This window comes from Pygocentrus nattereri, chromosome 22, assembly GCF_015220715.1.
Source record: "Pygocentrus nattereri isolate fPygNat1 chromosome 22, fPygNat1.pri, whole genome shotgun sequence".
In the NCBI taxonomy this organism is placed as follows: domain Eukaryota; kingdom Metazoa; phylum Chordata; class Actinopteri; order Characiformes; family Serrasalmidae; genus Pygocentrus; species Pygocentrus nattereri.
In genome coordinates this window covers 23,486,061-23,512,559 of record NC_051232.1, presented here as the reverse complement: position 1 = coordinate 23,512,559, position 26,499 = coordinate 23,486,061, and the positions used below count along the sequence as shown (strand labels likewise).

The following is a 26,499-nucleotide window of genomic DNA, read 5'->3' as shown; positions in this document are numbered from 1 at the left end:
ACCCGTTCATTGTTTCCATCACTCATATTTGGGCCCTATGTTAGATATTTGTCGATTGCATCAAAATCATGTCAAAATTGGGCTGAATTCATGTAATCTGATCTCAGCATTAAAAAAATATATTTAAATGTATTAATCCTTTGAAATATTCAACTTTTAAATAAAATATTATAATATTTAAATATTAATATAATAAAAATGGTTAAAATGTCTATACGCTCAATTTAATCAGTCCTAGTGCTTCAAAATGTGTAGTACATGCAGAGCTGAAGCCTGAACAAAAAGTACGAGAGCCTGTGTTTGGTTGAAATGTTTGCCATAATCAAATCACTGAGCGTGTTACTGAAATTACATGTGTCAATAACGTAACCACAAAGCACGTTGTAAAATCTGTCGTTTTGATTATTTCACATATGTGCTCTACATGTGTCTGTTTAGTAGAATGGATAACGCCAAAGTGTGACAGTCAAATTTCTAATGTGTCGATATTTGATGCTGCAATTTTCATTCACAAAAGAATATGAAAAATCTTGTGATGGAGGCACAAAAGTCTCACATAAAAATGCCCCAACAGATTAAACTTTAATAAATAGCCTTAGTGAGCACAAATGCCCAAAGAGTGTACACACACTCAGAAACACACAGTAAATAGAAGGTGGCGAAGGCTCAATACCAGTTTGTCAATTGGCGGTTGCAGATAACAGCACGGAGATGCAATCAATTTCACTTACGATTGCCTTGCTTACTCCTCAGCCTGTTTTGGTAATTGTAATTGGAATGAATGGCTTGTCAGCTTTAATAATAGCTATTGTAATTGTTCACTATTGTGAAAAAGCACAGAGAGAACACACTAAAGAGAGAGTACGGGAGAGAGAGAGAGAGTGAGAGTGAGAGTGGGGGGAAGGAAAAAAAAGGCTTTTGTCCGACCCTGATTTCATTTACTCTCTCTCATATTATCTGGGAGGCAAACTGGCACAGCTCGCTTTGAGAAGAGTAAAACAAAGAAGCTGTAACAGAATAGCAAAAGTTTGAGATTTTTGCTAAGTAATCTCAAAAGCCTGCAGTGTGCCATCTTGAAAGATAAAAGGTCTTTCTTAACCAACTTAAGAAGAAAATGGCAGTGAAGCTCATCCTGTTAATATTAATTTTATCAGCTTGGAAATATACTGAAAAAGACAGAATTCAAATGAAAAAATTACACTAGACATTTCCCAACATTTTCACAGAAAACATGTAATGTAAAAAAACAGTAATGTCTTTATTGTTATGCTTTATTTGAACCCTTTGTGTTATGTTAACTGTAGCCAGTGCAATAAGCAGTGGTGATGAATGTCGTGAAGTGACATTCACTATCAAAACACCATCATGTTGCTGTTTTCTGATTGACATTAAGACACGTTCCAGGACTGTCATAGCAATCGTGTGCCAGTCACTAGATTTTGCTAGCCTGCTATAACTGCTCTGTCTACAGCAGGTATCACAATAAGGCTAATTTTATTTTACAGTCCTGTAGGTAAGAGGTGTTCACTCCAAGTTTAGTAGAGATACTAGAACCTGGAATTTCTCATCATTTTACCCAAGTACTTTGGAGTTTGGACCACACCCTTATATAGTTAAAACCTTTGGAAACTGTAGAAAATGTGTCAGGATCCAGTCCTTGTGGGCCAAAACACTGAATACTTCAGCACACAACACCCCTGATTTAGCTCATCAACTAATTAGCCAGGCCTTCGTGAACTACATTCATAGTGTTAGATGAGGGTAAACGCTAATCTCTGCAGCACTTTTGCCCGGAAGGTCCCCAGTTTGACAAGCCTGTTATAGAATGTAGTGTACCATTTTATTATAGATATTATTAGCGTCACTGTTGACATTGAGATGTTGACATGTTGAGAAGAGCTTGTATCTCCACAACAATATCTTCATAGAACGAGGTAAATGTGTTATATATTTCATTTGGTCTGTTTTTCATGAAATATTCACAGAATATAAAAGAGCAGTCTTCACATGGTGTAAAAAAGTAAAAAAAAAGGGCTTGTCAGGTTTTTTTTTGTGATTGTTGGTGTTAATTGGTCCATGTGGACAGTTTAAACTGACTATACCAAAAAAGCATAGCATTATTTAGTATCAATTACACACTCATAGCTCATTGAAACAAAGTGCAGAAATTCTGTGAAATATGCAGATTCTAAACTCTTAGAACATGGAATATTCTGAAGTAGAAGAGGAGCTATTTTAGTATAATTAGATTTTTTTTAGTGTGAATAAAAAGTCCTTGCTGTGTTTGTTTTGCAGAAAGAAAACTTTTGTTTTGCCTCATTTTTGACATTTAAAAACAGTGCAACAAGTGCTCAAGCCTGTTGATGTGGAAAGTATGTTAAATGTAACTAATGCATTACATTACTGGCTAAGAAATTAAATAAGTAATTAGTACAGCATGTTGAAAGCAAAAACTCTCAACTTCTAAGCAGATAAAACTTAGATTGGAAGATTTAAACCATCACAACACAAGGATTTGGGTTTGTTTTGGTGTAGGAACTGGTTCTTGTAAAGAACTAAGCTAGTAAGGCAAAAGTCAGACAGATGGATAAGCCCCAGAGTGTGTGGTTTGAAGTGGTAAAGTGAGTGCGACTGTTGTAAGCTAATGACCCTGTGCTTCATAATGTTCTCCCATTGCTTCCTATTGCAGCAGAAACATCACAGCATGGCCATGGCAGCATGATGGCAGCACTGCCTGGAGATTGAGGCTGGAGTTCTGTTATCTCTTTTACTCTTTCAAACAAGAACACACATACACATACACACAGCAGGGGTCAGAGGCATTTGCCATCAGTCCTTGTTTGTTCAGTGGAGTGAGACTGGCTTAATGAGTTCTGGATTCCAACATGTTTTAAACTTGCGGCCAAGAGTTCTTCTACATACTCGATGCACAGATACAGAGGAAAAACACATACGCTCAAATACATACACGCGCATATGCATACATACACTGATACACATGAATTTGCAGGCACATAAATGTACATGTATGAAGGCATATAAGAAAATAAAAAGGCATTCATTAAAAAAAACCCTATAAGGAAAAATGTGCATGTAAAACAAGCAAGAATCAATGGCATTAAAAACAGCACTGCAGTCAAATGTGAATGGAAGGAGCAATCCCAGAGTGTTCCTGCTCTACTCAGTTCCTAGGCTGGTTTGTTCATTTCATATTCCTTTGGAAAGAAAGAAGAGATCTTCGATACTCAAATGTTTTAATTTGAGGTCATTATTTTGGAATCTTACATGCAGGGGATGAATATAAGTATATATTTTATTACTAATGGACTGATGCAAAATTTTGGATCTGAAGAATCTCAAAGCATTTGCATGTGAGATTCCAAAAGTCTCAAATGCCTAAGAAGAGACTACTTGTTGTATTTTTTTATTCTTTGGGATCATTGTCTTTGAATTTGGTATCATCTCCTTAAAATCTGTGATCGTTTCCTTGGAATTAGGGATTATTTCCTTGGGTTTTAAGATCATTTCTTACTAATGTATGATCATATTTTAAAAGTTGGTGTGAATTTTGGTATGAATTGGAATTTGGTGTCTTTCTCTGTATCTTTAGATTTTGCAGTCGTTAATATTTTCCGATTTTACGACTGTATCTTTGGAATTATTTGCAATTTGAAATTTGGGCTAATTATTTTGGAAGTTGGGAATCCATCCTCATCTGGGCCATGCTGTATAGGGAAGCTATAGTTAGAGATGAAGTTGGACATAAAAAATTGTCTGTGTACTCCTTCAGGCAGCAATAACATAATTAAATCATTTATATATGTGCTGTCCTAGTAAGAAGCTGACCAGTAAGAAGGTCAGAAACAGTAGCTACTGAAACATTCACTCCATTGGTTTCACTAAGTGACATCAATTGCAGGTGACTCATGCTGCTTTAAAAGGACTTTCCGTCTGCACTGCCGGGTAGACACACACACAGAGAGAGAGAGAGAGAGAGAGAGAGAGAGAGAGAGAGGTGGCTACATTATTGATGTCATTGACCTGATTTCGTCACACCACTGACCTCATGTTTACTTACAGCTCCAGCTTTGAGATAATCAATACTGAGAGTGACCTCAGCTCAAACTCACACACACACACACACACAGATACACACATATGGTTCGGACTGTAGAAGTGTGAGGTAAGTGTGGAGCAGCTGGTCTAGTGTTACATGTTGAAGACAGCACTGAGAAAGTCCTGAAAGTGAGAAAAAAGGACAGTGAGAGAGAGAGAAATGGAGAGCAAGAAAGTAAAGAGGGAGAAAGAATGATTAACGAGTAACAGCAAGTGGAAAGGAGGGAAAAGTGGCAGAGAGAAGAAGGGAGAAATAGAGAGGAGGACTGACCAGGGAGGATGAGATATAGGAAGAGAGAGAGAGGAAGAAAAGTAGAGCAAGAGAAAGGAGAGAGGAATAGAAAGAGAAGAAATGGGGAGAGAAGAGTGAGGAAGGGAGAGATGAAGAGAAAGTGGAGAGAGGATGGAAGAAAGAAATGAGGAAGGGAGGGAGAGAGTAATGAGAAAGGAAAAGAGAGAGAGAGAGAGAGAGAGAGAGAGAGAGAGAGAGAGAGAGAGAGAATGACTATCTACGAGGTAGGAAGAAGGCTGTAAGAAGAGAAATGTCTTGCTTTTCCTGACACATCTCCAGACATATTATGTAGGAGCAGAACAAAAAGCAGCGTTTGTGTGGAGGAGTTTCAGGATCAAACAAATTTCTCTGAAACATTCACAAGAGATCACTTATTCTGTGGTATGTGTGTGTGGGTATGCGTGTGTTTGTGTGTGTGGGGGTATGTGTGTAGTGGGTGTGTATGTGTGTGGGGGTGTGTGTAGTGGGTGTGTGTCTCTCCTGGAACTTGCTTGCTTCTTAATGATGAACATGATGCAGACAGAATTAGGTGAGAGAATATGGAATGCTTGAAAAGAGAAAGTAAATAAATAAATAAATAAATGTACAAATACAAGTTCATATTGACCTGAAACAGTGCAAGAGCTCCCCCATGTGGTTAACCCTGTCAGAGCAGCAGTCTGAGCTAAATATGACGTCATGCTTTTCTTAAGTGTGTGTGTGTGTGTGTGTGTGTGTGTGTGTGTGTTTAAGCCATAACACATTCCCTGACCTCTAATCAGCAAGCAGCTGGTCTGCCCCCTTCTGTCACACACACACACACACACACACACACACACACACACACACACTCATATAACAGATGCTTATGCACAGTAAGGCTCAAAGGGAGTGTGAAAAGTTTGCTTCATACTTTGCTGATGGCAACGATGCACACATGATGTGTTTGACCTGTGAGACATGTCATAGCAACACACACACACACACACACACACACACACACACACACAATGACTGTGGGGTGTTCTCTGAATATCTCTTTCTTTGCTTCTCTTTCCTCTCTAAACTTCTTTCCTTATTTCATACTTTGTCTCCTTCTCTGATCTTTACCTTCTGCCTGCTTTCTCTCATTTTCTTTGCCTCTCTTTCTATGTCTTTCTTTCTCTATTTTTTTCTTTCTCTCCTTTTCTCTCTCTCTGTCACCATTTGAACTTTGGAAAGTAACGCACTCCACACAGCATGTTTGAAGTTATGTAATTTCTGATTCAAAATTTCATGACGTTGTTAAAGTGTAACCACAGTATTCCAAGAAATGCTGTTTGTTTTTAGCTCTTTGCAAGTAATTGAGTTTTTCATACACAGTTGCTATGCAACTCAACATGTCTCTGCGTCTAATGAGCAGCTTTTTTGAGTGGGTGATGTTTGGACTGTAGTGTTCATTTGAAACGTATTAGGATTATGTAGGGATACAACTGCAGGATATTTTAATTAGTTGTTCTAATTTCTGAGTACCAGTCCTGTGTATGAAAAAAAAGCTGAGTCTTCCACACATGTGGCCTATATTATTACTTCATGTACGTAATTATGTCAATATCTGTAATTCATATGGCACATATAATTCTTACATATTCATGCTTATATATGAAAGGGCTTATTCCAAAAGATATTACAGACACTTTTTTTATCATGATATACGTTGTTGGGAATGGGCATGAAATATCAATACTATTTTGATTAATACCACCTTTGTTAAGTACAACCGTACAGAATACGATGATTTGCAAATCCTTTTCAACCTATATTCAATTGAATACGCTACAAAGACAAGATATTTAATGTTCAAACGGATAAACTTTATTGTTTTTTGCAGATATTCACTCATTTTGAATTTGATGCCTGCAACACATTCCAAAGAAGTTGGGACAGGGGCATGTTTACCACTGTGTTACATCTCCTTTCCTTTTAACAACACTCAATAAGCGTTTGGGAACTGAGGACACTAACTGTTGAAGCTTTGTAGGTGGAATTCTTTCCCATTCTTGCTTGATGTGTAACTTCAGGTGCTCAACAGTCCGGGGTCTCTGTTATCGTATTTTGAGCTTCATAATGCGCCACACATTTTCAATGTGAGACAGGTCAGGCCAGTCTAGTATCCGCACTCTTTTACTATGAAGCCACGCTGTTGTAACACGTGCAGCATGTGGCTTGGCATTGTCTTACTGAAATAAGCAGGGATGTCCCTGAAAAAGACGTTGCTTGGATGGCAGCATATGTTGCTCCAAAACCTGTATGTACCTTTCAGCATTAATGGTGCAAGTTACCCATGCCATGGGCACTAACACACCCCCATACCATCAGAGATGCTGGCTTTTGAACTTTGTGCTGATAACAACCTTTTCAATCCTTTTCGTCTTTGACTCTGAGGACACGACGTCCATGATTTCCAAAAACAATTTGAAATGTGGACGCATCAGACCACAGGACACTTTTCCACTTTTCATCAGTCCATCTCAGATGAGCTCGGGCCCAGAGAAGGCGGCAACGTTTCTGGGTGTTGTTGATATATGGCTTTCGCTTTGCATGGCAGAGTTTTAATTTGCACTTGTAGATGGAGCGACGAACTGTGTTCACTGACAGTGGTTTTCTGAAGTGTTCCTGAGCCCATGTGGTAATATCCATTACAGAATGATAGTTTTTAATGCAGTGCCGCCTGAGGGATCGAAGGTCACGGGCATTCATTGTTGGTTTTCTGCCTTGCTGCTTACTTGCAGAGATTTCTCCAGATTCTCTGAATCTTTTGATGATATTATGGACTGTAGATGATGAAATGCACATTGAGAAACATTGTTCTTAAACTGTTGGACTATTTGCTCACGCAGTTGTTCACAAAGTGGTGAACCTAGCCCCATCCTTGCTTGTGAATGACTGAGCCTTTCAGGGATGATCCCTTTTAACCCAGTTAACCTGTTCACCTGTGGAATGTTCCAAACAGGTGTTTTTTGAGCATTACTCAACTTTCCCAGTCTTTTATTGTCCCTGTCCCAACTTCTTTGGAATGTGTTGCAGGCACCAAATTCAAAATGAGTGAATATTTGCAAAAAACAATAAAGTTTATCCGTTTGAACATTAAATATCTTGTCTTTGTAGTATATTTAATTGAATACAGGTTGAAAAAGATTTGCAAATCATCGTATTCTGTTTTTATTTATGTTTTACACAACGTCCCAACTTCATTAGAATTGGGGTTGTACTATTCGGATGGGATTAGTTTTCCGTGGAGATGTGATGTAATGCCAGGTTACCTTAGGAGTTACCTAACGTAGCTAACAAGTAAGGAAAGTCTCTGTAGCCTTCTATAGCTCTAGCACTTCAGACACCTCACCTCTCAGATGTAATTGATCAGCTGTAAGATGAGTGAGGTAACATGGATTCTTTAGTGAGCCATCCATTAAAGAACCCTTTTTGTCATCATATAGTTTTATCACTATTCATGTTTTTTAGTTCAATTTGGTCAAAAAATAAATAAAATGACCACCTACAGACTGGTACACCCCTCGCAATCATCTGAACAGTGTGTTCCTCTGCATGTCTGACCTTTCCATCCTCACTTCTTTCTAAGATGAAATGGTATTAAATAGAGTCTGCTCTATTCATCGCGCCAGACGACAGCATTAGACAGAACGCATAGCTCTTATTTCTCTTCTAAAACCTCCATTGTCACTGTCGCCTCCACTAGCATCACTGTTTAATAAATGCAATTACACTGTCTTTTCCTCAACCTGAACACTGCCTCCTTCTCTTGTTTTTCTCTGCCTCTCTCTCCCTGTATGTCCGTTTTTCTCTCTTCTTTTTCTTTACCTCTTTTCCTTACCCTCTCATTGCCCCCTGCCTCTGTCTCTTACTTTTCCCCCTCTTTTCTCTCTCTCCTCCCTTGTTCATCTCTGATGGAGGACAGGGAAGAAGCCTCTAGAATTCTGAGCAGCGTCCAATCACTTTCTGTCCTATGCTCGCACCGTTGCTCGCAATTTGTCACCTAGCAACGGAGCGCTGTTGTTTCAGTCTGGGCTGATTCTCAGATAGAAGAGTGTTATTTTTCCTTTCCTCATTTCTCTCTCTCTTTTCTTTTCTTACCTTTTTTTTGCCCATGTAATTTCTTGTCTTATGCTGTTACTGCTTTGCTTTTTCTTCCATTTCAGTGTTTTCAGTCACTGGCTCTTTACACACCAACATACATGCTACCACACATTACATCTACACAAGGTGTTTTGGAAAAAGTCAAATCTTTAGCATAAACACAGCTGCTACAGATGTTACCTGTGTTGAACGTTTGACAGAGTTAGCAACAGTAACTAAGAAAGAAGAGACTTGTCAGAATCCATTAATACACTTAAAAAAAAAAAGCTCTAATGCTACTGCTTAGCCAAATATCTCACTCCTTTAGATTAAGGTCTAAACTGTAGCAACATTATCACCTCACTTGTAGTAATAACCACAAAACACACTTCCAAAGTGTTCTTTTAATACACCAATCACTGATTTCAAGCCATTTCATTCTGTTGCCAAAATAATGGTTAGTTTAAGCCCAAGAAAATAGCAACATTGTGTTATAAATCTCAAATCAAGAGCATAGCAACCCATCCATTGCTCATGTATAGACCCAAGTCATTACATTTTTCTCTTACTGATCTTTAACTTCAAAGCATTTCGTATCACATCACCCTACATGTTATGATTCTGCTAGCTAAATGCTAATGCTAATTAAAGATAAAACAATGTACCAGTGCAACATAATTTTAAAGTTTAAACATACAACCAGTGTAATATGACTCCTGCCTCTCACATGTGTTAGTATCCATGCCAGCCACAACCCATTCTACTTCTTTCTGTGCTGATTTCAAAGCATTTCTTAATATAACACCCTGCTAGTCCACATTCTGCTAGCCATTTGAACGTTTTTACTTCTTAATTTGCGGTGCAAACAGAAAATGGATACTTTTAAAATCACATTTGACCTACATTTGGTCAGACTCTGAGGATGACGCTACACTAAATTCCCAAACTGTCATCACCACTGAGCAGCTTCCGTCGGGTGCTGCAACAGAAGAACAGCTTAACAACCTGGAATTAGCCAGAAATTAACTAAATACCATTCGCCAAACAAAATGAGCTATAAGATGCTTTACATACTGTCTGGAACAAAAAAACAGTAAAGTAATATTGATCTGGCAAAAATTGAAGTTAAATTTGATATTGTGGCGGTTTTTTGGCTCAGTCCACACTTCAGAAGGCGAGGCTTAATGTACAGCATACTGTGCAGCGAATGAGCGGAGTTCGTTACTCTGATGTAGCAACAAGCTGCTTGTTAAGGAGCTATAACTTGGGGGATGGAACTGCTGACATGCTAAATGCCATGTTCACGGCCCAGTGTATATGTTTCTTACTTTATTTATGCAACTGTTGTATAAAAGCAATAGAACACTTGAGGTTGTGTGTTATCACATATAACATCACAGCTGTGATGATCTATGACACTCGCCTTCAGCTTATGTCTGTGACCAAATCACAGCTGTGATGTTATTTTTAGATAACACACTGCCTCCGACTGAAGCTCATAATTCAGAATTTCCTATTGCCAACTAGGAAAAATGAAAGAAAATATCCCACAGCTGATGTAGATGTATGCTCCAACTTTCCTTTCTATGTCACAGCATTAGGTCACAAAAACAGAAAAAACACTAATAAATAAATAAATGAAGTTATACTATAACCAAAGTTATAATAGTTTCCTCTTGATCTCCTGAAGAGTTTAATATATTTATGTATCTTTGATTTCAAAGCATTTCACAAAACAACACCCCCACTAGTTCTGACTCACATTATTATTAAGATGCATTATTGCTATTTTGGGAAGTTGGTGGGGTCATAATTCCATACATTAACACTGAAACTGCAGTTTCAAAGCTACAACCCCTGAGGGACTAAATGAATGTGTGCAGGTTGGTGGTCTTTGAGACCACTTTGTCGTCCATTTTGTGCCGACCATTTCACTGCGTGCACACTGTGTGTGACTCCAGATGGCCACTGTTGAGGGCTGAGGCTTAGGGCTCTAATTTCTGCATTCTGAAGGAGGAATGAAGAGAGTAACTACAGAAAACAAGTATATGGCAGTCAATGCACATCCACCAAAGACAAGAGGAAATGGGAGAGAGAGACAGAGAGAGAGAGAGAGAGAGAGAGAGCCAGCAGATGTTTCTCATCGTTTGAAATGTCATAAACGGATGTGTGCCAATGCTACACATTGATAATCTGTGCGCATTCGTAGGTTCACTGCCACACAACAGTGCTTTCATTTTAACATGTCCTATACTTAATGTACAAAAGATGTAGACCTTACTCCATTTACTTAAATTCCTGTCAAAACAGGTATTAAGCACAAGTGTTTCATTTTCCATGAAATGATATTACTTTACATATAAGAAGACCTGCCCTGCCCTGTGATGGACTGGCGACCTGTCCAGGGTGTATCCTGCCTTTCACCCGATGACCGCTGGGATAGGCTCCAGCACCCCCTGCGACCCAGAAGGAGAAGCGCCTTAGGTGTGTGTGTATAAGAAGATCCACTTGTATAAGAAAGGAGAAAGCACCAGAGAAAATGGGACTCCTTACAACCTGGTAGACCACCAGAACTCCATCAGATAAACAGCACTCAAACCCATCATCTTTGAGAGAGAGGAGAAAATCGAGTTGCACTCTTTATTTAGATCTGAAAACATCCACAGGTGTTTCTGTCCATCCTTCCCTTGTGAGACAACAACTCAACATGTTTGAGATTACTGGGATTGTGAGAAAATTTTGAGAAACATAAAATGCAACCAACTTCTAAGACTGAACTTTGGAGGTCTGGACAATTTCACTGCAGATTTCATTAAAAAACTCAAATCCCAAAAAGAATGGAAGCTATTATAAAGGCAAAGGATGGAAACACTAAATATTGAAAGAACTCATTATGCGTAGTTATTGAGGCATTTGTTAAATGTTTTTAATGCTTAATTAATAATTTGTTTTTAATGCCAGTTTTGACTGAAAATTAATATGGATGGTCTCTGACGTTTGCACATTATGATTAAGGACCATCTGATATTTCCAGTGTTCAGTGCATTTAGTATTAACTGCATTTCTTCTGATTTTGCTCTCTTTTGACACTGTCATTTCAAACCCTCGTAATTCCGTTCAGCAACTAGAGTTATTCTTTAGACTGGGTGGTCATCACAAATAAACCAAAAGCAATTGCATGTAATTTCTTATTATAAAATTTTAAAAGGTCTTATGATGATATGCTTGAGATAATAATAGATGATAATGTGCTAGAGAGATTGTACGATATATGTTCAATATTAAATGTTTCTATTTGTATCTTATATTTCCACAATGCTAACTTTATAGGAGATGGAAAATACATTCTTAAACTTAATGTAATTTAATGTGTTCACATTTTATTCCAAGGAATTCTATTAGTCCATGGTTTGAGATTTTCACCCATTATAAAGTATTGTAATACTAACACAGTGTAACTAAATAAATAAAAGATGAATAAAAGAAAACAGACAGGCTATGAGGTATTGATATGGCTGTGTCGATTACCGTTTTCTCGTTGCTGATTATTTTTCCATGTATGGGCTTGAGTTGTGACCTATTAAATTCCTGCATAATATTCACTCGAGCTCTGCACTGTTGAGATAAGCTAGTAACATTTATTTAAACAGTGCTGTCATGTCTGACTGATTGAACTGCTGTCTGCAGGCAATCATCGGTTGCAAACGCAGCAAATTATTCTAATGCTGGAATATTATCCACAACACTGTGCACCTGTTTGAAGGCAGAGTGAGCAAATTAATAGTGTTTTTGGTGAGAACTATAAGGAATAAAAGAAATACCTATTAGACAGTGGGGTGAAATGGTCTTCTCTTGTAATGTAGCTCGTTTTTTTCTTATGTTAAGTAGAGCCCACCTTATCTGGGTGTGGGTGTGTGTGTGTGTAGGTGTGTGTGTGTGTTTTGATACAGCTTGGGCATTTACATTATTACCTGCAGCTACTCTGTCAAGCCTGATTGCAGAAAGAGGGAGAGGGAAGGATGCAAAATTTGAGAAATACGTGGGGAAAAAAATCTAGTGTTGGTGAAACATGGCACTAGCCTACAGGGGCTGCATGATTCAGACAAAGTACCATGTTGTGATTACATTGCTGCAAATTGCTGTTATGTGATGTGATAGGCTTTACAGTCCACTAAAACTATACCAGTGAATCAGTAATGGATTATTTTTATTATTATTATTATTATTATTATTATTATTATTATTATTATTATTATTATTATTATTATTATTAATGCATTATTATTAATGCATTATTTTGATCAAAGTGATTAACATTTATTTGATGATGTGACAATCTGTTCACAATACCTCATTTAGTGATTTAAGGGCTTCTTTACATATCACAATTATTCGCGACATAACACTATTACTTTTGCTAAGGCAAAAATAATTATCATATTATGTTGGGGGTGTTAACAGGTGTTAACAATCAATAATCAGGCAAGCAAGAATGTGAATAGGTGGATTGCTGAGAGTTCATGGTCATGTGACTCCCCTGAGGATTCTGGGAGTTGGAGTCCTAACCAGAGTATGAAGTATTAGTCTCAGCAGAAGGTGTGACACACATGTATAATAAAAAGGATGTAAATATATTTTCACTGTCCTAAGAGAAACATAATGTATATCACCTTTTTTCTGTTTTTGCTTTTCTGTATCATTTGAGCATCATAACTACCTTTTACATTGTGTGAATATTTCATGTTGAATGGAATGGAATACATTGTCTTTACATTAACTTACATTTAGAGGTAAGGAGTTTTTTTTGTTTTTTGGACAGGCACAATGTGTAAACTGTGCTCTATTGTGATGTCACTAATGAGAAAATGTAAAGGAAGCTTTTTGCTCATCATTAGTGCAGTGTTATTGGTTTTGGAATGCTCAAGGCATCTTTACACACTGAGCATGATTTATTTGTGCTATTTATTTAGACAGCAGTAAATTTAAGCCAAACACGTGCACAACTGGTGGTGTCTCGCACACCAAACTTTTTTCTAAGGTCGAAAATGGAAATTAATTTTATTCGCCCTCTGTTTTGGTTGAATTTTTTCAGATTTTTAATGGTGACATGAACATACTAACCAGTCACTCACTGGCATGGTGACAACCAAGATGACAGAGCTTCTTGCTAATTTCCCTTTTCCAAAATGGACAGTAACCCAAAGTCACAGTGTATATTTCACAGTATTGTATTTCCATTTGAACATAGTTTGCTTTGTGCTTTGTCTCATGTGAAGCTGCACCTCCCAAAGCAGTTCAAACTGAGTTACAGAGATCTGAGCTGTGAGTGAAAGAGTTCACAAAGTTTTAGCCCCAGAAGAACAGAGAAACTCTCTGTTCTCCTTTTCATGAAAAGCAAAAGTCTGCTTAAAAACCTGTGATATCGTTTCCGTTATCTTTCTGGGTGTATCTGTGTTTCACAGGGTATTTAGCATATATCAATTTATTCTTGCAGATATGCAGTCATCTTTTTACTTGAAGCAGGTCTCTATCTCTCTCTCTCTCTCTCTCTCTCTCTCTCTGTGTCTTACTCATAGCTCACAGAATTGTTAATGCCAAAATATAGGCCAAAACAGATATCTGCTCACATGGTGATGATATGTTTGTTCAATGTTTTACACCAATGAAAACTTGTGATCAGTATTAGTATCAGTATTGATCAGTATTGACATATAAACAGAATATCTTGTTAACACAATCCAGAACATCATAAAAAGTGCTCTGAAAAGTGTTGTAAATGTGCTGTAACCATGTAATTAATTACAATTACAAATACATCTTGGTGCTAGCAGCAACCATGTCTGATACTGCAGAATGAAAGAAATAAGTCAAGACATCTAAAGGGTTAGTCTCAGTCTGTGTAAGGATTCTTGTAGAGCATTTTGGTTAATAGGTGAATGTTAGTATGTGACTCTGAACAGCATTTGATTTGGCTGCTAACAGTTCTTTCCCTGCAGTCAAATGGTGATTATCTTTCCCACTCTGCTTCAATATGATCATTATCCCTCCTAATGCACTTACTCTGTTTCATTAATCCTTTACAAACAGGCTGTTTGCTAGTGATTGAAACGGCTCTTGAGCATAAAGATCAATGATGGCATCATCGGTTTTAATGAGCTATTTCACCAAGCTTATTCACTCTTTAAGATTATATCCTGACATCTCTGAAGTGTATTTCCAGATCAAACTAATCTGTTCTTGAATAACAGTTTAAAATGTGTGTGCGTATGTAGGAGTTGCTCTGACTGTGTAGGAAAACAAGAGAAAGTACAGGCTAACCTACAGGACCAAAAGAAATGGTTCTGACTTTTCTCTAACTAACTCTAATTTTATGTTATAAGATGTTCTTGTTATGGTGTGAAAAATTATTGATGAATAGACCAAGAGAAATTTTCTAAAACTACTTTCTTACTTCTTACTTTCATTGTGACACTCCTAAAATGAGCAGATCAGAGGGACAGTGAAGGTGGAGCAGTTTGGAGATAAAGGTTGAGATGGTTTGGACATGTGTTGAGGAGGAATAGTGGATATATAGTGGATATATTGGGCAAAGAATGTTGGAGATGGAGCTGCCGGGTAGAAGGAGAAGAGGTAGACCTCAGAGAAGGTTTATGGATGTAGTGAAGGTGAACATGGAGATGGTTGGTGTGAAAGTAGTGGAGGCAATGGATAGGGCAAGATGGAGGCAGATGATCCGTTGTGGCGACCCCTAAAGGGAGCAGCCAAAAGAAGAAGAAAGAAGAAAGTTAAAATTTCATGATGAATGAACCAATAGGAACAGTACACAATTACATTGACTGTTTTTTCCATCTCCTGTACGGTTAACATTTAGAAAAAGTTTGTTCTGACAGTGATGATATATACAGTACATGGGACACATCATTACATGTAAGTGCTCACGTGTATGGATTATTCTACTGAAATAATTCAAAGTCAGATTTAACATGGACTTTAGATGAAAATCCTTTTACTTTGAATGATCTCAAACCTTATGTTCATTTTATTACAACAAAAGATATACCATTCCATTTTGCCACTATTCATACCTTAACAGTGCCACTGAAAGTTTACCAAATGCTTCTGTAGAGACAATTTTAGCTTATTTTGAGCCGTACTCAAAATTGCTGGCCAGTGCATGACTAGCAAACACAGCTTTGAACAGATGTACATGCATAAACTCAGTAAAACACAAAAAAGTTGAATTAATTGCAGAGAATATGTGTTCCTGAAGCTACACTCTAACTTCTAGGCTTTGGGATGCATTTACTTTAAAGCAATGGGATCTAACTGCTCACTGTTTGACCATGAGGGGCAGCAACATAGTCTCACTTCCTGCACTTCACACACACACACACACATATATATATATATATATATATATATATATATATATATATATATATATATATATATATATATATATATATATATATAAGAGACCTATATATGACCTCTCATGTCAAAAAAGTCTAAAAGCAAAAATGTATGTGTAAGTTTGGTAAAAAACACAGGGAAATATGTCTTTAAATTCCACTCCCCAGCCCACAGCACTGTCAGCTGTTCCTCAAAGAAGTCTAATTTGTTCTCTTGTCCTCTGCGGCCCCTTCGCTGTTGACAGTGGAATACATCAGCCCTGAGTATGGCTTCTTTCGGAAAGGGCTCATTAATGTGTTTTCATATTCCTTTACCATGTCTTTAATGTTCTCCCTTAAGCTGGCAAATGGGAAGACAGTGAGACAAATACAGCAGGGCTTAGAACGTGGAAATGTGGGAGAGACGGCTATAGCTGACACTGTCCTTCCAGTGTGTGCCAATTACAGCTGAAACTGCCAAAGTCTGAAGGACAGAGTAGGGTGGCTGATGCTGACAGCAGATGCAGGATTTTTCAATTGATTTCTAACTTTTCTTCAGGGCTTGTAACCATGTTTGTTTTCAGTAGGTCAACTAAGCACATGTATGTATATGCATGCACGTACGCGCTCGCGCTGAGCTTCCAGTTCATTAACTGTACCTACTTATCTACTGTATATACAATCATTGACCATTTTGTCTGAAATGCTTACTAAGATGCAACTGACTGTGGCTTTTCTGTTCAAATACAGCTTGTCAGCCATTCTGTGTACATAAATGTGCTGTTGTAACTGGTAGAATATGGCACTAAATATGTAGTGACTCAGATGGTGAGGAAATGTTTTGAATGTTTTTCTTTTTTTTTTGTTAAACAATAATTTGGAAATCTCTCATTAAATCACACTGTACTGACTGATAGGACAATCTGTTATGCAATATCTGCAGTATATGACGTTTGATAAAAACATCTAATAATTAAATAATAAAAGTTAATAACTGTCCTTCCTGTCCAGGCTCTATGTTTCTAAAACTCTGTGCCAGTACCACATATTTAGAAAATATTATTTCATTTAGCTAATCAGTCTGTCTAGCATGCCTTCAGTTTATTAATCTGTGGAGAGAAAAGAAACCCCACCATTCATTTCTAAATTATAGTCTACAGCAGAAGAAAATGACTCCTGTGCATGATTAATAGACGTGTTTGGAGAGATTTGGAGAGGTCAGCTGGACTGATACCAAGGCATGGATCTCTGTGATGTTTTGGAAATGATATTATAATCACTAAATTACATTCTTTTCCAGATCTAAGAAGGCCTGTGACTTGAATGGCATCTGTTCTGTTTCTCTTTCACCTTCTCTTGTGCGATTTTCTCTTCTGTTTCATTCACTTTGATGCTACAAATATAGTTCAAAATATAAAAGTATAAAATGCTTCCTGTTGATCATTATTTTGTTTCTGGCTTCTTCATAGTCCTCAAAAATGGCTCCCCCATGAGATCTCCCAGTGCACTCCCAGTGAAACAAGTAAAATGGCAAGCCAGTTTGCCCGTTCAGCGCAGGCCACAGCCATGTCCAGGACTAGTCAATCAGAATGATTACTAATGCTTTTCCTCTACACCTTGTCACTCAAATAAGCCCCACTCCCTTATCGTCCCCTAATCCTCCTCTATCTCTCTCTCTCTCTCTCTCTCTCTCTCTCTCTCTCTCTCTCCCTCTCTCTCTCTCTCTCTCTCTCTCTCTCTCTCTCTGGAAATTGTTTTATGCTAACTCTTGTGTCTTCTTACTAACCAAACAGCTTCAAGTTCTTCCAGTTTTGTGTTGTTCTTTTCCTTACCTTTTGTGTTGAAATGACTAACATTGTCTCATCCATGGAATGTCGGGCCATCTGTTGTTTTCTCTACTTGCGTACTTACGTACTAACCTCTTTATGATATTGGCACTTTTTTTTCAAATTGACAAACCCTTCAATGAAGAGACTTAATAACAAAAATAATCAGTTTATGTCATTATTTGGATGACCTCTCTCTTGCAATTATTAAAAGTAACCTCTTTATTCAGTTTCGATACTTGAAAAAGGACTGGTTGGCCTACAACCACCTACTACCTACAACCACCAATCTGCTTCTAGAGAAATCTGTCTCCTGCACAGAGACGGAACATTTACTGACCTTTATTGAGTTCACGGTTTGTCACTGTTATTTTTTTTGTTCTTCCCCCTCCCCTATTTTCTCCTAAAGCACTCAGGCATTGGACACGCTATGGTAAACAAACTGCATTATATGGTAGATATCATTCTAATTGTCTTATACTTTGGTTTGCCCTGGATTTCCGTTTCCTCTTTCTATTTTGTTTGCTTTTACTGACTACACAAACTCCCATCGGTTTCAAGGTAGCAAGAAAACAGTGAAATATTCACATACTGTTCCTTTTTCTGTCACTTTCTTGATCTCTTTAATTTCTGCTTTTTACCCATTCGATGCTCATTTATTTCCAAACATTGCGAGGTCTAAATAGGTAGCTACAGAAAAGAAAGACAAAACTCTAATAAATAGTTAATATATAGTTAATTTTTTGTTAAAATTTTTTCTTCCTCCTTTTGTTTTCTCAAGGATGATGAAAGATAGAACTAAGCTGTATAATGGCACCAACTGCCCTCTGTCATGATGACTCCAGTGCCAGGCAGTAAAAATGTACTAGTTAAAGGACTCAAAATTATGTATTTATAAGGCTATGGTTCACTATAGTTTGTTCTTTTCTGGCTTTCTCTACTTGTTTAATCCATTTTATTTAGAATGCAGTACAACACAGTTGATGACTTAACTCAGCTTAATAAATGGTGGAAATGTGTAATTGCACTCAACATGCAACAGAGCATTTTGTAAGATGGGTTGTGCTTTGGACCCCCATGTGTGGCAGAATTGTACTGCAAGCATGTGTACAGGGTATAGTGTGGTTGGGATAGTGTAGTGGTTAACACCTTTGCCTTCTACACTGTAGACTGGGGTTCAATCCACCACCTGGGCAAACACCTTACACTATACCAATGAGAGTCCTTGGGCAAGACTCCTAACACCACCTTCACCTACCTGTGTAAAATGATCAAATTGTAAGTCACTCTGGATAAGAGCATCAGCCAAATGCCATTAAAAATATCTATATATATATTGAAAGAGAACACAGTCAAAACTTGGTGAAGGACATGTCTTCTGAGGATATGAGTGAACTATCTACTATTATCCTCATAAGCACCCTGGACAACAAATTAGTCACATTGCGTGTTTAATATGGTAGTAACTTCAAGCTCCTGCAGATGCCACTGCAGAAGGATAGTAAACAATGTGTGGAAAATGGGTTGCAAAGCAGACATTAATGATTGACGAAAAGCAGTGATTTAGCAGATTTGAATCCTCTTGAAAACCTGTGTGATTATCTGTAACAACAAGTTAGACACCAGGGAAGGCATCCACAAAATCTGTCCAAACTGCGCGATTCTTTAACGCAAACGTAGTTAAACATTGATGTGGCCTGCACCAGGAACTGGTCCAGTCCATGCTAAGTCAAATCACAGCTGTTATCCGTGCTTGTGGAGGTATTACACGCTATTAGGTATGTTTCACTCACAAGTGGCTATTTTTTTTTGTCCAGTGAGCTTATCTTCATCAGTATAATGTTGATTTTGCATTTGAAACCTAAACATCAAGCCAGAGCTTCCTTTTGCATGTATGATAAAACTCCTGCTAAGTCTGACCCAACACCTCTGACTACTGAATTATTATTTCAGGCTTTACAGGGTGATTCACGACAACACACACACCATATTTTAGCATGTTTGTTTTCTCTCCAGATTCAGTAACAATACTGAACAATACTTCTCTCAGTTTTACTCAAAAAATCTTACAAAGTGATACTTTAATCATCAAGTCTATTTTAATTTAAAGCCATGACAATTTTCTGATGTGTGAACATATAAATTAACATCATTGAGTCAGTAAGCCCTTTTGGAGGTTACTAACGTAAAAAATGTCCTTGTCATTAAAATAAATAAACAAACAAATAAATAAATAAAATATTGAGCGACATTGAATTTTGCCTGGTGAAATACTATTAATCTAATATATAATGCAGCCTATCAGCTGCTTTTTTGCTAGAAGGCTTGAAGAAAGTGTAGTGGGAATATGATAAAGCGTGAAGTAGACATGATTGTACGGTTTCTTAATGAGGTGATCCTTATTAAATTAACGGCACAGTAGTTAATCATTTAATTACTTTGTTTGCACAATGAAAAATTAATTGTTAGTATGTTACATTAATTAACAACTGTCAGCAGTTACTTATTATATGTGAGTATGGAAGGCACTAGGTAAATCATTTGATTTCTTTCTTGAAATTCCAAACATACAACCATTAAATTTACATTTACCTTAGATGTTGATTTTTACTCACTTTGATTTAGGTCATGAGTGATGTAAAATAGTGGCATATCTGTAGTAAAGTCATATCTTATCTGTGTAAAACACTAGTGTCTTACTGCCTGATAGTGGACTCGTTAAACTTGGGCCTGTAACCCTGCCATAGAGCTGCATGTAGGCATGTAGTGAGAATATCAGAATGTAAGGACTGTGTCCGATTGACTGTGTTCATTAACACTAACACTAACTCGAAACCCTTTATCTGGCCTCCTTCACCCTGCATGACCAAATCAACCTGACATTCTATTATTTTTGACAACTGACTACATTATACAGTTATATATGTATATGTATATATCAATCTAACCATATATATATACATACATATATGAGTTGTTTGAATAGTCTCCCAAGAAGTGCCCTTTGTCACTTTTTCCTCCGTTTTCTTTCTCCGTTGTTAAAAAAGATGTACTAAAACAAATAATGACCTCACTCCCTACCTTGCTAAAAAGGAAAAGAAGAAAGGAAAAAAGAAGTGAGAGGGAAAGGACTTTTCTTTTATGACTGAGTAGAGAAAAGAACGAAACCTAAACTTCCCCATTTGTGCACCGCATGAGGTTCAGTCGGTAGGAAAGTTTGAGGGTAAAAAAGTTGTGGTAGCTCCTGTAGGAGTAGATGACTTTAAAATGAGGAGCTCTATTACATATGCATTAGCATGTAATTACTGCACTTTAATGAACCGACATGGCCTCGTTTTTAGCTAGAGATATTTAAGCTTTGGCTACAGGCCAGCAAGAAAGGAAGTGAGAGATGTTTTTCCTTCCAGTACCGCACTTTTTGTCATGAATCATCTGACCGTAGTTGAATAACTTGTAACCCACAATGGTCTTGAACAATACCCATAATTCCTCTATTCACTGTCAGAGTGAAAGTCTTTTTCTTCCCCTCTTCTATTTTTCCGATTCTTTAACCCTTGATATCTTTTCCTTTCTGTTGTATTACATTTTTTTTGCGGAGTTTCTGGTGGACTTTGATCCTGTCATAAATCATTCAGACTTCTCTAGTTTTTCTTTTTTGTCCTTTTTCAAAGTCATTCTTGTGTTCTGTGTTGCATGAATTTAACCAGCTTGCATTTCACCTATCTCCATCTTGGGAGGGTGTCTGTGTTTCCCAAGCCGTGGACGTTTCGGCTTGCACGAGTGTTTGGAAGTCGTTAGTTTTTGTTTTTTCCATCTCACCTTCAGGTTAACCCCCGTAATATACTAAATGTTTGCGGATTTTTCCCCCCATCTGTCTGTGGAGTGGTGCTTTCTGCAACTTTATTTGGACAACCCTCTCTCATTGCTACTGAGTGTTTTTGATCGGCTTTTATTTGGTCTGAGGCCCTTGTTGGTTTTTGTCTGCTAAAAAGCTTCATTCAACCATGCCCATTCATCCATTGAACTGCATGGCTTGTTCTCCACCATACTAGCATTTTTGGATGGATTGTTTTGTTTCTTCTTAACGTCGACAAAATCCTTATCACCAAACAACATGAGAATTCTGAGCAATCCGATCAGATTTTCAAATCAAATTGCAGAAGATTTCTCCAATTGATTATTCCAGTTGTGTTTCTTCTACTTTTACTAAATTTACTAAAACCAAATTCTGTTACTAATACAACTGTTTGAACCAAACTTTTGTTGTAACTGTACTAACAACCATTTTTGTGTCTGACTCTCCCTTACTTACTAAAGTACTAACCGATTTCCCTCATCCTCCAACCCAATACCCAACACTTGCATATAAGGACAGTAACTTTTTCCCCCATGTAAGATTCTGTATCGATCCCTTGGCCCATATCTTGTTCACCTTCCTCCCCCTTCTAAAGCCCCTGATTTTACTAACACGTTTCTAGGTTCACTTTGGCTAGTTTAATCAGCCCTGTTCTTCCTATTAACGGAGTTAGAATCAACAATTTACCTGTCTGCGGATTATCATCTGTTTTTCAAGGAGAAATTGTGGATTGTCGTCAAGCTGCCAGCCACCTGTGCAAAGATCCGCTGCTGAAAATTGGACCTGCGGACAAATGTGCTGCAGTTCCAGTTTTAATTTGCTGCTATTTTGAAGGTGTTGTTTGTGTTCTTGATGAAGTATATACAATGTCAGTCACAGCTTGGGTTTCTTTTCTTTCTTATACTATGTAGGTTGAAGGTAAGTAGCATTTGAGAATGAAAGAATGTTTCAAGTCAAAGACTGGACAAATACTCTTCAGGTAAGACACTAATTTCCATGCAGAGTATTTTAATACAGGTAAGTGTTTTGGTGTAAACTTGTGCCAAAACTATCATGCGAATCACAGATATGTTTGCCATACCGGATGGGTCGAGGCCCGGGTTAACAACGACTGCCTCCGGTCCTGTTGACTAGCAGGGTGCCAGTGGAAATTGGACTACTGTAGGTCGAAGACCATCAAAGAGGAGAGGAGGAAGGCGGGTTAGAAGACAGCGAGAGAGAAGGAAAGGCAGGAGTGTGGAGGTTAGAGTAGGGACTCTGAACCTAGGGACAATGACTGGTAAAGGCAGAGAGCTTGCAGACATGATGGAGAGAAGGAAGGTAGATATTCTGTGTGTCCAGGAGACCAGATGGAAAGGAAGCAAGGCCAGGAACATTGGAGGTGGATTCAAACTGTTCTATCATGGTGTAGAGAGGAAGAGAAATGGAGTAGGGATAATCCTAAAGGAACAGCTTGGGAAAAATGTTCTGGGTGTAAAGAGAGTGTCAGACAGGATCATGAGCCTGAAGTTGGAGGTTGATGGTGTAATTTTGAATGTGGTCAGTTCATATGCACCACAGGTTGGTTGTCAGTTAGAGGAGAAAGAGGAATTTTGGAGTAAGATGGATGAAGTGGTAGATGGTGTCCCAAGAGAGGAGAGATTAGTGATTGGTGCAGACTTCAATGGACATGTTGGTGAAGGGAACAGAGGGGATGAAGAGGTGCTGGGTATGTATGGTGTGAAAGACAGAAATTTGGAAGGTCAGATGATTGTAGATTTTGCAAAGAGAATGGAAATGGCTGTGGTGAACACGTATTTTCAGAAGAGGGAAGAACACAGGGTGACATACAAGAGTGGAGGGAGGTGCACACAGGTGGATTATATCCTTAGCAGGAGATGCCTAAAGGAGATTGGAGATTGTGAAGTGGTACCAGGGGAAAGTGTAGCAAGGCAGCATAGGGTGATTGTCTGTAGAATGAGATTAGAAACAAAGAAGAGGAAGACCGAGCCAAAGATTACATGGTGGAAGCTGAAAGAGGAGGATGGTTGCAGGCAGTTCAGGGAAAAATTGCAACAGGCCTTGGGGGCAGTGAGGAGCTACCTGAGGACTGGGAAACTACAGCTAAGGTGGTGAGAGAAACTGGCAAAAATGTTTTGGGTGTTTCGTCTGGTCAGAGGAAAGAAGACAAGGAAAGTTGGTGGTGGACTGAGGAAGTCCAGGAGAGTATTCAGAAGAAGAAGGCAGCTAAGAAAAAGTGGGATAACCAGAGAGATGAAGGAAGTAGGCAGGAGTACTGTGAGTCTAGTCGCATAGCAAAAAGAATGGTGGCAAAGGCAAAGGCTCAGGCCTATGATGAGCTGTATGAGAGGCTGGACAGTAAAGAAGGAGTAAAGGACTTGTATCGTTTGGCTAACAGAGAGATAGAGCTGGAAAGGATGTACAGCAGGTTAGGCTGATAAAGGATAGAGAGGGAAATGTACTAGTGAGTGAACAGAGAGTGTTGAGTAGATGGAAGGAGGACTTTGAAGAACTAATGAATGAGGAAAACGAGAGAGAGAGGAGGATAACGGCGGGAGAGATAGTGGATCAGGAAGTGCAGAGAATTAGTAAGGTGGAAGTGAGGGCAGCTTTAAAAAGGATGAAGAATGGAAAGGCAGTTGGTCCAGATGACATACCTGTGGAGGTATGGAGATGTTTAGGAGAGAAGGCAGTGGACTTTTTAACCAGGTTGTTTAACAAAATCCTGGAGAGTGAGAGGATGCCTGATGAGTGGAGAAGCAGTGTACTGGTCCCCATTTTTAAGAACAAGGGTGATGTGCAGAGCTGCAGTAACTACAGAGGTATAAAGTTGATGAGCCACACCATGAAGGTATGGGAAAGAGTTGTTGAAGCAAGGCTAAGGCGAGAGGTCCAGATCAGTGAGCAGCAGTTTGGTTTCATGCCCAGAAAGAGTACCACAGTTGCAATTTTTGTGTTTTGCAGGCAGGAGGCTCCATGGACCATGATGTTTGCAGATGACATTGTAATCTGTGGTGAGAGTAGAGAGCAGGTGGAAGAGAATCTGGATAGGTGGAGGTTTGCACTGAGAGGAGAGGAATGAAGGTCAGTAGAGATAAGACGGAATACATGTGTGTGAATGAGAGGGAGGCAGGTGGAAAGGTGAAGATGCAAGGAGTAGAGGTCGTAAAGGTGGATGACTTCAAATACCTTGGGTCAACCATCCAGAGCAATGGACAGTGCAAAAAAGAGGTGAGGAAGAGGGTGCAGGCAGGATGGAGTGGGTGGAGACAGATGTCAGGGCTGATGTGTGACAGAAGGATAGCAGCAAGAGTGAAAGGGAAGGTTTACAAGACAGTAGTGCGTCCTGCTATGATGTATGGTTTGGAGACTGTGGCTCTGTCTGAAAGATTTGAAATGTTGTAAGCCCTGTTGCTTTGTTTTTAGTTTGTGAAATATGTGGTTTCCACATATCTGTTATGGTGACTGTATCCACAAATGAAAAGCTGTTAAAATTAATTTCATCAAACATGTTGTAGATATCCTGCTGTGATAGAAATCAATATGAAATAGGCCTTAAGAATTTCATTCAGAGGTGCATTTGTTCACTGATTAGTTGGGCATTTAGCACTGTAGGAATTGTTTGAGAGTTTGCAGATGTTAGGTTTGGGCTAATGTCTAAAAACGATAAGTCTTTAAAAGTCTTTTAAAGTATATACTTTTGCATTACTTTTCCACCATAGTGACACTTGAGCTGTGTGAAAGATGCTTATATCTTCACTCTGGCTGATTCACATTCTAGGAAATGCTGCAGACTCAGTGGGGAAAATGCTCTGCCTAAACTTAATGGCTTATTAAAGACACTGTTCACAGAAAAAATGTACACATTTTTCCCACTGAACCAAGCATTCTCAGTCAGCACTGGAGCTACAAGGCTAACTCATACCTCCAGTGCAAATTTAAATTTCAGACACAGCTGGGATAAGCTCCAGCAGCCCCCGCGACCCAGAAGAAGTGCCTTAGAAGAAGAACTTTAGATACCAAACAAACATTAGCCAGTCAAAAACATTTGGCACGAGGGAAAAATTGTGTGAATTAGATTTTTCTTTTTTGATGCCCAGTAACAATCTGTTTAACTCTTAGTAGTTCTTGGTCAATCACAGTAAATGTCATGAATGCATCTTTACATATACTAGCAAGTAATACTTAATACTATTTGGCAACCTGTTTAAAATCAAATAAGGCCTGTTCAGTCCTCTATCACATCTCTTTCCAAACATAGACAGGTATTGCCTGTCAAGGATCGCTGCTGGTTTACTTATCAGTCATCTCCAGTATCATTACATTGCTGTATCACTCCAATTACATTGCTCTGTCACTCAGTGCTAGCAGATGCCATTCTGCCTGCACTAAAATGGGTATGCTAGAACTCTGCTGCAGGATATGTGTGGTTCTTTCTCAGCACTTGAAGCAAATGTCGCCTTTTAGGCCAGACGTAGGTGGACAAAGAAGCATGCAAATGGAAAATACCTGTTGCTCCTACTGGAGCCAGGGCACAGTAGGCTTGACTTCAGCTTTCAGCTGAAAGCTAGAGAGGTTATAAACTTGGCTGGAGAAAGAGAAGCTAACTATGGACGGATCTGAGATTTTTTTAACTCTCCTGCACTAGGAAAGGCTTGTTTAAGGTTAGATAAGGATGGAGAATGAAAGGGAGAATTTCTGTTTTGCAGGATGTTTACAAATTGATAATTCTCATCTTAATCTCATAGCTAGACTGAGTCATTTGTGACATGTCACTTTATATTGTAGCTTCCTTGTCTCTGGGTAGAAAGTCTAGTTGAAATGGTGCTTCAGTGATCCATTAGAAATCACAACAAGGAATGTGTCATAAAAGAGAAATATCATATTTTTGCCCTGGAGAAGAGACTTGGCAGCCAGCCATTTTAA

The 26,499-nt window shown here is 38.4% G+C and overlaps 1 protein-coding gene across 11 annotated transcripts in view; it reads left to right on the top strand.

Annotated features, from left to right (window-relative positions):
- Positions 1–26,499, top strand: part of nrxn2b (neurexin 2b) — an 863,803-nt gene that overhangs the window by 426,938 nt on the left and 410,366 nt on the right. For 5 of the 11 annotated variants that reach the window (XM_037533018.1, XM_037533020.1, XM_037533025.1 and 2 more), the window contains one exon: positions 18,127–18,171. The exons of 2 other annotated variants lie outside the window; for them this stretch is intronic. In XM_037533018.1, coding sequence (XP_037388915.1) covers positions 18,127–18,171 — 45 coding nt within the window. The remainder of the gene's footprint in view (positions 1–18,126; positions 18,172–26,499) is intronic. 4 more of the 11 variants (XM_017697610.2, XM_037533021.1, XM_037533023.1 and 1 more) reach the window with 1 other exon arrangement.